General features: G+C 44.3%; 1 protein-coding gene across 1 annotated transcript; it reads right to left on the minus strand.

The window, feature by feature from the left end:
* Window positions 1-6,059: 6,059 nt before the first annotated feature.
* Window positions 6,060-10,524, minus strand: PNMA8A (PNMA family member 8A). The gene is made up of 3 exons (XM_081030862.1): window positions 9,817-10,524; window positions 8,326-9,692; window positions 6,060-7,800 (listed from the first exon to the last, which is right to left on the minus strand). Exons 2-3 carry the CDS (start codon window positions 9,602-9,604, stop codon window positions 7,784-7,786), a joined length of 1,296 nt encoding a protein of 431 aa, XP_080886988.1. The 5' UTR covers window positions 9,605-9,692; window positions 9,817-10,524; the 3' UTR covers window positions 6,060-7,783.
* Between the last annotated feature and the right edge of the window lie 1,558 nt (window positions 10,525-12,082).

The following is a 12,082-nucleotide window of genomic DNA, read 5'->3' on the forward strand; positions in this document are numbered from 1 at the left end:
TTACTTGAATATCCAGGCCCAAGCACATCCTCACATGTGAGATTGTTCAAGCCAGCAGCTGCCACTGCTCACATTCCTCAGGCTCCAAGAAATGACAGGAGCATCTGTCAAGGATTTATTCAGCCTTGGTGACATAAGAGATTCATAACAACAAATGATTTGGTAACAAGTTTGAACACAAGGGTTTGCTATTCTAGATGGCTTCATGCTCCCAACTTCAGGGTATTTCTCTTGTGCTTTCTCATTTGTGGTAAGAAATGACAAGAGTTTCATGATTCCATTCAGAATTTTCTAAAAACTTGCCCCACTGCACCACTCTGAATTATTCTGGACCTATGTGACCAAGATTAGAACAGGTAGCCATTTAAAAACTGTTACCTGGTTGCCAGATGGGGACGGTCTTATCAGGGGGATCACTTCATAGACTGTCCAATGTGCAATATGCCTGAAGCTGAAGTAGGATAATATTGAATGTCAACTATAACTAAATACATAGATATATATAGTCACGGATGTGGAGTACAGGGAACATAGTCTGACAACTATATAAGTTGTCGGAGGGGTAGCAGCTTGGGGGGGGGTGGCCTATCACTTTAGGAGGGGTTTAAATGTCTATGACATTGCTTTGTACACCTGAAACTAATAAAAATACATTTAATAGAAAGAAAAAGAGAGACAAGTGGAGAAGAGACAGAGGGAGAGGAGAGGCAGGCCATGTGAACACAGAGGCAGAGACTGGAATTCTGCAGCCACAAGCAAAAGGATGCTGACAGCCATCAGAAGAAGCGAGAAAGGACACTCCCAGAGAGCTTTCAGAGGGCACATGGCCCTGCCAACACCTTGATTTCAGACTTCTGGCCCCCAGAACTGTGGGGGCTGTTGTTTTAAGCCACCAAATTTGTGGTAATTTGTTATGGCAGCCCAAGGAAAATTAAGGCTAATTACAACAATTACTAATAATGTTAAGCATTTATTAAACTTGATTGTATGCCAGGCAAAAAAAAAAAAAAGAAAGGAAGGAAGGAAGGAAGGAAGGAAGGAAGGAAGGAAGGAAGGAAGGAAGGAAGAAAGGAAGGAAGGATGGAAGGAAGAAACTGTTACCTGGTCACATAAGCCAGGACATTGTTGAAAAGAAAGCAAGACCAGCACATTACATTTAAGAAACATTAAAATATTCGAGAAAAATACACCAAGTAAAAGGTTTTGGCAATAGAGAAAAAAAAAGGAACTCATCAACGGAATGATTTCAAATATATGCATTTAGAGTTTGGCAGTTTTTTCTTAACTTTTTAATGATCCTTTGGTCACATACAAGCTTTAAAATTCAAACAGATAAAGCTCATAGCTTCTGAGTTTTGTTTTTCTGCTTAGAAAAACATTTCCCCTACCTCTAAAAGCATATATTAATTAGTTCACCATTTTTTTTTAGTGCTTGAAGACTTCATGGTTTGCATTTAAATTTTTGATCCATCTGGAAATTATTTCAGTGAAGGCAGAACAGGAATCCATCCAGCTTTTATCCGCTCAGTCTCCAAAGAAAGGTTTGACTACTTGGTCCTTGTCTTGCCTGCTGACTCACAACACTACTTTCATCAAAAGCGAAAATCTCAGGACAGTCAGAGGTACAAAACTGTTAAGAATATTATACATTTATAATGCATTTTATAGTCTGATGGGTCTTACCCTTGCCCCTACCATACATTACACTTCTTTTTCAGTTTCTTGGTTACTCTCACATGGTAACAACTGTTCAACAGTTTCTCTTGTACTTATAGGTTAATCTCCAAGAGCTTGACAGAGAGGTAGTGGGGAGTTTTCATTTTTCAGTTAAGTTACTAACGACTATTGACAGCTGTTCACATTGCTTAGCCGGAATGTCAAAGTCACAGGGCGGCACCCAGCCCATGTCCCCCACAGCACGTGATCACACCCTCAGTTGATTCACGTCCACTTGCTTTTGTAGAACTATTCCACAGGATTGGAGCTTTTCCATAGCAGCCATGCTTGAGCATTACTTGTCTTTGAGTTGCGCGTGACAAGGCATGTACTTTGCAGAAATAGTTTGTAGAGCTTTTTAGGCATGGACATGCCATACCAAAAGTTTTTAAAAACTAACCAGCATCCACAGGGATACACCTTCCAAAACAAAGACGCTTTATAAGAAGTGCAAATATTTGTTCAGAAATGGCAGGAAATGCTTCCAAGAAATGCAGAAAAATCTGGTTAATTTAGCAATGCCCCGTGAATGTGGTTGGGAGTAATTTGACATTTTTTAGGTACAGTGTTGTTTTTTAACGCAAAGAAGTACAGCTAAAATGAAAAAAAGTCCTACTATCTCACCACTTCAGCATTCTAAAAAAGAATGTGTAATCAAAGATGAGCGTTACAGAGATGGAAAGTAATAAAGTCCCCCACGCCCCCACTTCTGCTCAGTTCCCCACCTCAGGGCAATCAGTTATCACAGTTTCTTATTGTTCCTTGGGGGGGGGGGTGGGGAGAGAAATGTATATACTACCATTTGTAACCACATATGCTTTTTATTTATACAAAGCTGATCCCATGTGCCCTACTCTACCTTGGTTATTTTTCACTTAAAATATTTTCCAAGTTTTTCTACATCAGCAATAGGTATTTGAACCTTCCTTTTTAATGTGTATAGAGTGCCCCATACTCCCACAGTTGTACCACAGTTCATTTAACCAGTTCCAGACTGATGGAGGTGACTTACTTTCATTTTTCACTCTTACAAACACTCATCTGTAATCTCTCTCAAATGTGCAGCATGGCTTATATTTGAGAGCATATTGTTAGAAAACACTGTTAGTAGCATGTTCCCTGGGACCCAAAACAAAATTCATTTTGAAAACTCGACAGCTATTGCCAGACTGTGTCCAGACAAGTTCACACTCCCAACAATAGTGAGACTGTTTCATCACAGCTTTGCCAGCACTGAGTATTACACTTTTACAACTTTTGCCAATCAGATACATGGAAAATGGTGTCTTGTAGTTGTTTTCTAGAATCTCTGCTCTATTTCATTCATTTATATGTTCGTCCTTATCTCATGACTGTATTTGCTGTGCATTTCTTTATTAAGTGTGACGTTGAGCATCGTTTTATGTATTTACTGGACATTGCTACTTGTTTTTTTGTAAACTTCTTATTCATGTCCCTTAACCATTTTTCTCAGTTGTTCTTCTTTTTTCTTGATCACTTATATGAGTTTTCTGTAAAGGAAGGTATGAAACCTTTGTCTATTTCCCCCCCATTTGTCACTATCTTTTCACTTTATTTTTTTTCTCGTGTAAAAAATTAATTTTTCTGTGGTCACAGTGGCTAAATAGCCAGTTTCCTTTGATGGTTTCAGGTTACATAAAACTGGAATTTTGCCCTGGGTCCCAGCTTTGGCCTGCGTTTATGTGCAGGTGACCTTTGCACTCCAAAAGTCCACTCGACTTTCAAAAGCTTCCTCCCCACGAAGATGATCAATTATCCACCCATCTTTCCCTCTGAAACTCTTACAATTTCATTATGTAAATTATTTTATCTTTCTGGAATTAATTTTGACATAGGAGTGGCTTATTTCCCCAAATAGTTAGCTTGTCCCAACACGATTTTCTGAATTCGTCTTTCCCTCACCAATTTGAAACTCCACCTATGTTGTAAACTGTAATTCTATATTTATGTAGCTGTGTTTCCAGACTCAATATTCCCCCATTCTTCAGTCTGTACCAAAATGTTTTAATTATTGTAACTTCATAGGAATACATTTTAGTGTTTATCAGAGCCAATCCTCTCTCATTATTGACCTATCTCTCTGTTTTAAGGTTATTTCAGATGTTGACAGTTTTTAAAACAGCTCACCTTGCACTCATAAGAAATGCTTCAGTGAAGCACATACAGAACCTTGACAAAGCAGTGGTAGAAAATTCTTGCTCGGGAATTTTGACCTTGAATATTCTGTAAGTGCTCACTTTTCTTCCCTAAGTGTGAAAGTCACAAGAGAAACAATCAGAACTCGCCTCGAGCATAAAAGTGGACTAAAACTGTTAACATTAGCTACACATTCACTGTTGTTCCAGAACATTCCTGCTGAGGCTGAGCCCCAGGGTTGTGCTTTACTTGAGCGTGACCAGACTTGTACACTCTGCAAGTCCTCTTGCTTTTCCAGTTTTGCAAGGATGAATGAACCCAGGCTGGGATTTTAAAAATTGACCTTTGGGAAACTAAAGTCTTCTAACCCAAAATATGTTGATTAAAAAATTCAAATACACATCTCAAGATGACAGGAAAAGCTTTCTTTCAAGATTTGCAGCAGAACTCACTTACATGGCAGAGAGAGGTAACATGATTTCCACATCTAGCACATGTGTTTGGCGTGGTGACTTTTTAATGCGGGGAAAGCATAAAGAACACCCACTTCACTCTCCTCAAAAATGATCATGATCCTACTTTAAAAAATATATGGAGTTGAAATTCACATAACATAGAATTAACTATTTTAAAGTTCAGTGGCATTTTGTACATTCAGTGTTGTGCAACCATCACTTCCATCTAGTTCCAGAACATTTTCATCACCCCCAAAGGAAATCCCGTCCCCATTAGCAGTCACTCCACATTCACCCCTCTATCCGCTGGCAACCACTAGTCTCCTTTCTGTGTCTATAGATTTCCCGATTCTGAACATTTTGTGTAGGTAGAATCATATAATATGTGACCTTTTGTGTCTGGTTTCTTTCATTTAGTTTAATGTTTTGCAGGATCAGCCATGTTGTAGCAGGTAACAGTACTTCATTGATTTTCATGACTGAATACTTACTACTTAAGGAAAAAAACAACAATTTGAGTAGATAGAAATTGACAAAGTACAGGAAACCAGAATAAATCCTGAAAGGCCCCCCCTTGCACCCTCTCCACCGGCCCTCTACCCCGTTCCTCACTCTGAGGGCAACCCGTTAAAAACAAAAACAAGCCCTATATCTTTTGAAACAAATGTATCTGTATGCATTTATTAACGGATATCAATGATTTTATTCCTTTTAAAAATATTCAACAAAAGGGATCATTACAGTCTTTTTTTGCAGTACAGTTGGTTCACTAAAAAGTATGGCGTGGACAGAACTGTACCGGCCCTGGTCCCATCCCTGGCTTTCACCCCACTTGGGGCAGTGGGATATGAGTCTTTCACACTTTACTGATGGAGTGGGTGTAACTAGAGGGAGTAACAGTATTATGGGAGGTACTTAAACATCTTGGCCAAATATGGCATTTCACACAGAGCGGGTGGGGTTGGAGGGAAGGCCCCAATCAACAAGCCTTCCATCGGGTCTTTCCAAGCGAGTGGTCCACTGCCCAATTAGCTCCCAGTCCTCAAAATTCAGCTTCCCTTTCGGTCTCTTGAGCATCTTCCTGCCCTGACAACTTCCATTCACCTTTTACAAAACCCCAACCTTGCTCCCAAAGGATCTGTCCCCTTCCACAGGTGTGAATTATTCCATCTGGAATAATGTCTCAGGAGAAATTGTTTAAGATACAGATTTCCGGTAGATACAACCCCCAAAGGATCCTGACTCAGCAGGAGGGGCCAAGAAGTAGCATTTTTAACAAAGACCCCAGGTGATTGACGAAGTGGCCACCCTAGTGTAGGAGTCCCTAGCAGGAGTGGGGGTTGGGCAGGAGAAAACTAAGTTTTTAGCTGAAAGGTCTCAGCTTCTGTCTAGGGGAAGGGAGGCAAGGGTTTTCACCATCCAGCTACTTTTAAAAATAAACATACATTTCCAGATAATTCACATCACCAGTTACCTGGTCTAGGAACTTCTAGAAACCCCAACATCTGTGGGAGATCGTTTCACATTCGTGGAAGGCCATATAGCAAAGAGGACAGACATCTCAATGGTTTTTTCTCTCATGGAAAATTGACAATCCTCAAAGCTTACGTGCAGGTCTAACAATAGCTCACACTGGCCTGGGAGTCTAGGACACTGTACTGTTCAGCAGCAGGAAGCCTTTTCTCAAATTAAATAGCCTATTTCACATCCACCTATAAGAGACTCAATGGATAATTTGCTAAACTTTATTTCATGACACATACATTGACAATTACTAATCATTATGTCAATTGGTTAACACAATGAAGCCCATTGTAATGGACCTGGTTTTGAAATCAGGTGCTGGAGAGTCGCAGGCTTTCGTCTCCTGGAGAGTCCAGTTCACTTCTGTGCCCTATTTTGCTCACATCCAGAAAAACCATGGTGCACAACAGATGAAAAGCTGCAGATGGAAAACGTTTTCTTTTTTTCTGAGTCTTCGGTTAAAACTTACCCAGGATTTGGAAAGGAATGGTCACGAGAACTTTGTTCTTAACGTTGAATCCCTAACAACATCTAACAACTGTTCACATTCTTCATCACAAAAACGGAAGTCAGAAGACTGAAAATGTAAAGAGATAAACCTCTTTCTGACAGAATATTATTTCTGTGCGCCATGTTGATAGCTACTGGCTATCACAACTGAAAATCACAGCCAGACAGGAGCATGTGAATTACAAAGTGTTCTACTACAGCGCATGCACCAAACTGAAATTTCTCCCACTTCTAGCCTTTCTCATTAGTCACTTTTACAAGAAATTCATTTATATGCAAATAAGTGGCAGAAGCAATTCATCTGAGACCTGTACAGAATCAAGTCAACTTATGAACACAAAGTAATATTTTGATAGTCTCCAATGTTATTGGTTTGGATTACGACATATTCAAGTAATCATTTTTCGGTGTTGCTGTTTTTCTTTTCATACATGAGAAAAATAGATTTGGATTCCGTCTTTGAGCATGCACTGGGCTTCCCTGGGAGAGTTCGGAAACCAATGACCTCAGATAGCCTGTACCTCTGCCTACACACACGGACACTGGAGACACGGTATTCTGGTCTATTCAAAGGTCAGAAATTGACAGCTAGTTTTTTAGAACGTTTTCTCTCTTATTATAATGTGAGAAGTGTCTTCAACCTCAAAGATGTTGAGAGTTTGGTGGCACTGGGTGGAATCAGAGCAGGGAAGTCGGGACAACCCGAATCCTTCTCTACCAAGCATCCCTCTTCCCTGCAAGTTCCTGAAAGTGTTTTGCCTCAAACGGGAATCCAAGGACCATTTTTATTAACACAACCTAAAACTCAAATACTTCAAGGATATTCTTCTTCCGCAAAACTAACTCAGGACTGTACCAGCTTCTGTTTAGATAACTGGAGAATGTTAGTTGAAGACTAACAGGAGGAGCAAGGAAGCCTGGTCTGCCTCAAAGACCTTGGCTTAACTTACCCACTGCCAAAGCACAGAGAAGGTGGAAGGGAGAAAATGGCTGCCTTGCTCTTTAAAATGCCAGACCCTGCAGAGGTCAGACCACCATCCAGAAGAGCAAGCAGGAAATGGGGGAGAAAGGTCAAACATGGATAAGCATAACTGCGACCATGCCCATGTGTCAAGATCAATGTTCTAGAATCTTCCCAACCTGCTTATCAACTTTCCAACCTTGAAGGTGAGTCTGGGAGGAGGTGAGAAAGCAGGCCTGGCAAAGAGAAAAGCTTCAGGGTTCATATGCCTCCCTCCCTTAATTCCTCTGCCTAAGATCTCATGTAGCATTTACTTCTGAGAACCAGATCTCTACAATGTGGGTCCCTAAAAGAATCAAAAGTCTTGGTTCATTCAATGACAAAAGAAAACTTTGTTCCCAACTTGGAACTTCTTCCTTGGTCTTCTTTCAGCTCCTTAGGTTCGGGTGGCCCCCCCAACTCAAAGCTTCCTGGGTTCTGTGGATAAATCAGAACAGCTCAAGAGAGGCAGGGGGAGGTATCATTAGAAATTTGTTTTACTTCCTGCAACTTTCTAAGTCTTCAAACATTTCTATCCCCCAACCAGGCCTCTAGAACACTCCACCCTCAAAGTCACCTATCCCAACACACATTATAACCCCCCAAACCATTCAATTCTTCTCGAGGGAGACGGTCACAAGGAGCGAGCGGCAGGATGACCTAGGAATATCACAGCAACACTCATCAACAAAAGGTAGATTGGTGGGTTTGCTTTGCCACCTCCTGTCCCCACAGGTGTCCCCAGTGTTGGCCTTCAGGGACTGCTAGGAGGGAGGTCAGGGCTCTCATCCTCTAAAACCTCAACTGGTGTGTCACCTACCTCCTCCACTGCACTGGTGTCCTTCTCACTGACCATGTGACACGCCACCTCCTTGGACTCATCAGCCCCCACCTGCCGCCCTTGCTCCTCCCCCCTCATCCACTTGTTGCCACAACCCAAATGACTTCTGTTGTCATTCTCACCGTGAGGAGAGCCTTCTGGCTTGGCCTCTGCACCCTGTGAGGTTGAAGCTGGTGACTCAGTAGGCTGTGGGCCTCGCGGGGGCTTCTGACCGGACGCACCCCTTCTCGAGCCTGGCCCTTTCTTTGGGATCCATGGTTTCTTCTTGGCATCTTCCACATCGACAAGGACATAAGAGACAGGGCCCAAGCTCACCTTCTTTTTCTTCTTCATGGGGGTAGGGCTCTTTGCCGAGGACCAGCCCACGGTCTTCTTCTTTGGTGGGACCTCCTGACCACCACCTTGGTCTGACTCAGAGGCAACTCCATTGCCTACAGCTTCTAAGCCGGCATCCTGAGGTGCATTTCTGGGAGACTTCCAGGCACATTTCTCCACGGGCTTCTTCAAAGCCGACTTCTCCTGCTTCACACAGGGCTTTCTGTGGCTGATATATTCTGAGATCTCCGTATTTTTACCAACATCAGCCTCAGAATCCTCTAAGGAGCCTAAGCTGCTGGAATGATGGCCTTTGGGTTTCTTCCAGGACACTGGTTCCTGCTTGGGGTTTCTCTTCTGCTTCTTTCTCCTGGAGCGAGTCTTAGCTCCAGCCTTACAAACCAAAGGTTTCGGAGGATCACTTTCATCTTCCATGTCATTCCAGCTGTGTGGGTTCTCCATCTTTAAGGCAGAGACCACCTGGGCAGCCCGCCCTGGTTCCCTTTTGATCTTCCTCCCCGCTGCTGCTGCTGCTGAAGCGGAGTCTGCCACTGCCTGGGCCTCAGCGGCCTCCTGAGCCCTAGCTTCCTCCCGACTGCGGATCTCAGCATCCATGTAGAATACAATTTGTACCACTGCCCCCAGGAGGACCCCCAACGCTTCTGCCCAGTTCTCTGGGGGCAGATTCTGGTTCTGGGACTGTGGGGGGTGGCTGAGCTGTAGGAGGCGGACCACATCCTCCCAGGTGCGCCCTTCCGCATCCAGGAATTCATTCAGGTTTTTTAAAAACTCTGCATCCTGGGTGGGGTCTCTGCAGACCACTCTCCAGACACCACCCCTTCCCGGAAATTCCCGCGGTATGGCCCTCAGATTCACACCCTCACCGACCTCAATTAGGGCGGCTTTGGCATTCTCTTCCCTCAAAAAAATCTTGTTGAGTACGAGGTACGGGCCCAGCGGGGAGAGGACTCCATTTAAGGTCTCCTCAATCTCCGCTTGGCCGCAGTCCTCGGGGATGCCCGTGACCAAGAGGGACCTGTGCATGTCCACTTCCATCCCCCGGCACCAGTCCTCCAGGAGGTTCATCGCCACGGTCGGGATCACCTGGTAGCACTAATCCCACGTGTAGTGAAGAGTCTACCAGGTGAACTGCAGCGGTCCCCAAACATGTATCCTGTATGGTGACAAGAGGGGGAAATCAGATTCCCGGGAAGACCCCTAGGCCCTCCGGGCTGGCCCACAGGAGGCCTCGCGCTTTCCCAGGAACCTCCCCACCCCCCCCCCCCCCGGATGCTCACACGTGTCCTGGCAGCCGCCGAACACGGCCCTCGGCCCCTCCTCCGGGCCTGGCTCTCCGCCCGCCGGGCAGGGACCTGGCAGCCCCGTCGCCGAGCGGCCACCCGGGCTTAGGAGAGGCCTCCAGGCTGCAGCTGCTCTCCAGGCGCCGCCTCGGCCCACCCCGGCGCGGCGGCTCGGGGCCGCACCGGCGCTGGGAAGCCGGCGTCCGCTCCGCTCGGACCCGGACCCAGCCCGCGGTACCGCTAGATCTCCGCTGCGGAGCGGAGCGCAGGCCGGTTGCAGTGTGCGCTTGCGCACTTGCTCCCGCGCCGCCGCGCCCCGCAGTGTCCTAGGTCTCTATGGCAACCGTTGCTTGCAAAGGATCTCTGCTATTCCGCCTGGGGAGCCGGGTGGGAGTGGAGTGCTCAGCTGTTCACAGAGCTGGGAGTCTGCATATTCTCTGATTGCCCCTCCATCTTCCCACCCTTCTCTATTCATTGTGGGCCTGGAGATGGACGTGGCGGGCACCGGCTTCTATTGCTGCACCAACTAGTTCTCCTATCCTCTGCCTTTCTGTTGGGTTCAGCCGACAGAACTCCTGGGAGACCTGATCAAAGACAGGAAAGCGGCTTTAATATCCCCTGGGTTCCTCTAACAAAAGTCACAGCTCCTGGCCGGAGCCTTCCAGAAGTTTCCAGAAACGTATTGCTTCTACCTCCCCCCACCTCACCGCCCCCACTTTTCCTTGCTGGTAGCCTCAGCTTGCTACCCGCAGGCAACAGCTTTATTAATAATTACACTCAGTGACAGAGTTTGAGTTGCACTCACTGATACCCTTAGCGATGCCGTAGTCTTAGATAAGTAGTCTGAGCTATTTGAGCTCCTTGCTCTTCTCCACAATAGAAATGCCAATAAAAACCTTCCTGATCTGGAAGTTTTGAAGTTCAGGGAGATCACATATGAAAGATACACTGAATTACAGATTTGGCCTGGAGAGTCAACCAAAATCTGTTATTTGGATTCATTTTGTAATGGCCTTTGCAAGGCCAAATAGCTGAATACCTATTCTACTGTTATCTGTCATCCCCGAACTTGGGCTTATCAATATTTGTGTGGATGCCGAAGTTCCCATCATATTTCATGCAAAAAAAAAAAAAAAGCTATTCAAATTGTTAAATCTAAATGGTCATGTTCCAATAAAGAAACACTTTAGCTATAACGAGAGTTTTAAAACCCCATTTTCTTTACATGTTGAAATTCTATGAAGTAGCTGAAGAATGAACGTGTATCACTACACAGTGGTTTTTAAAACATGGCCATAAATTTTTGACATTCCTCCTTTTGAGAGGTGGGAATCTATGTCCCCTCCTCTTGAATCTGAGCAGACTTGTAACTGCTTTAACCAATAGAAAGTGTGGTAAAGGGAAATGATTGAATCAATAGAGTATTGCGGAAGGCAAGCTATGACGTCTCAGTCTAGGTTATAAAAAGCCAAGAAACTTCTTCCTTGTTCATTAAGACACACTCATTCTTGGATCCTTAAGCTTCCAAGTGAATAGTTCAACTATCCTCTGGCTGCCATGCTGTGAGGAAGCCCAAGCCCCATATGTGTGTGCTCTAGTCAACTGAGGCCAGCTGAGGCCAGCCTTCAAATGACCTCAGCCCAGGTAGGTGACTAAAGAAACTTCTAGCTCTTTCTAGCCCCCAACCATTTGAGTCACTCCCCAACCATTTACATCTTCCCAGTTGAGCCCAGACATCATCTAGCCAAAAAAAACCATCATTGTTTTACCCAATATGAATTATCAACCCCTAGAATCAATGGGTAACCACAAAACAGTTGTTCTACGCCACCAAGTTTTGGGGTGGTTATTATGCAGCAAGAGATAACTGGAAGATATTGCAAAGGTAGAATGCAGCAAGAGTCAATGGCGATTGACAAAGCATTACTACAAAAGATAACTGGAAACAACGATCTTAATTCAGCTCCTGTAAAGATTCCCTAAAGCAGCTTTTTTCCTAACGGTGAACAAAGTTTCACTTCATGGGATTTTTTTCAGTGAGGTAGCTTCATCATATACCGGCAGTAGAGTGGCCAGAGGAGCAAGCTAGTAACGGACTGTGCTGTAAAATTACACTGACTCCGAAATTTTTAAAAAATAAAATTGTGATAAAATCTAAAGGTATGGATAGAATGTCAGGTTTATTCTTAAATTCCCTAAAGTTCATTCTATGATGGTGATATGTGTGACCAAATACTCAGCCCTTCAATATTTTGTCAAAATG

Source organism: Rhinolophus hipposideros (assembly GCF_964194185.1).
Source record: "Rhinolophus hipposideros genome assembly, chromosome: 21".
NCBI lineage: Eukaryota > Metazoa > Chordata > Mammalia > Chiroptera > Rhinolophidae > Rhinolophus > Rhinolophus hipposideros.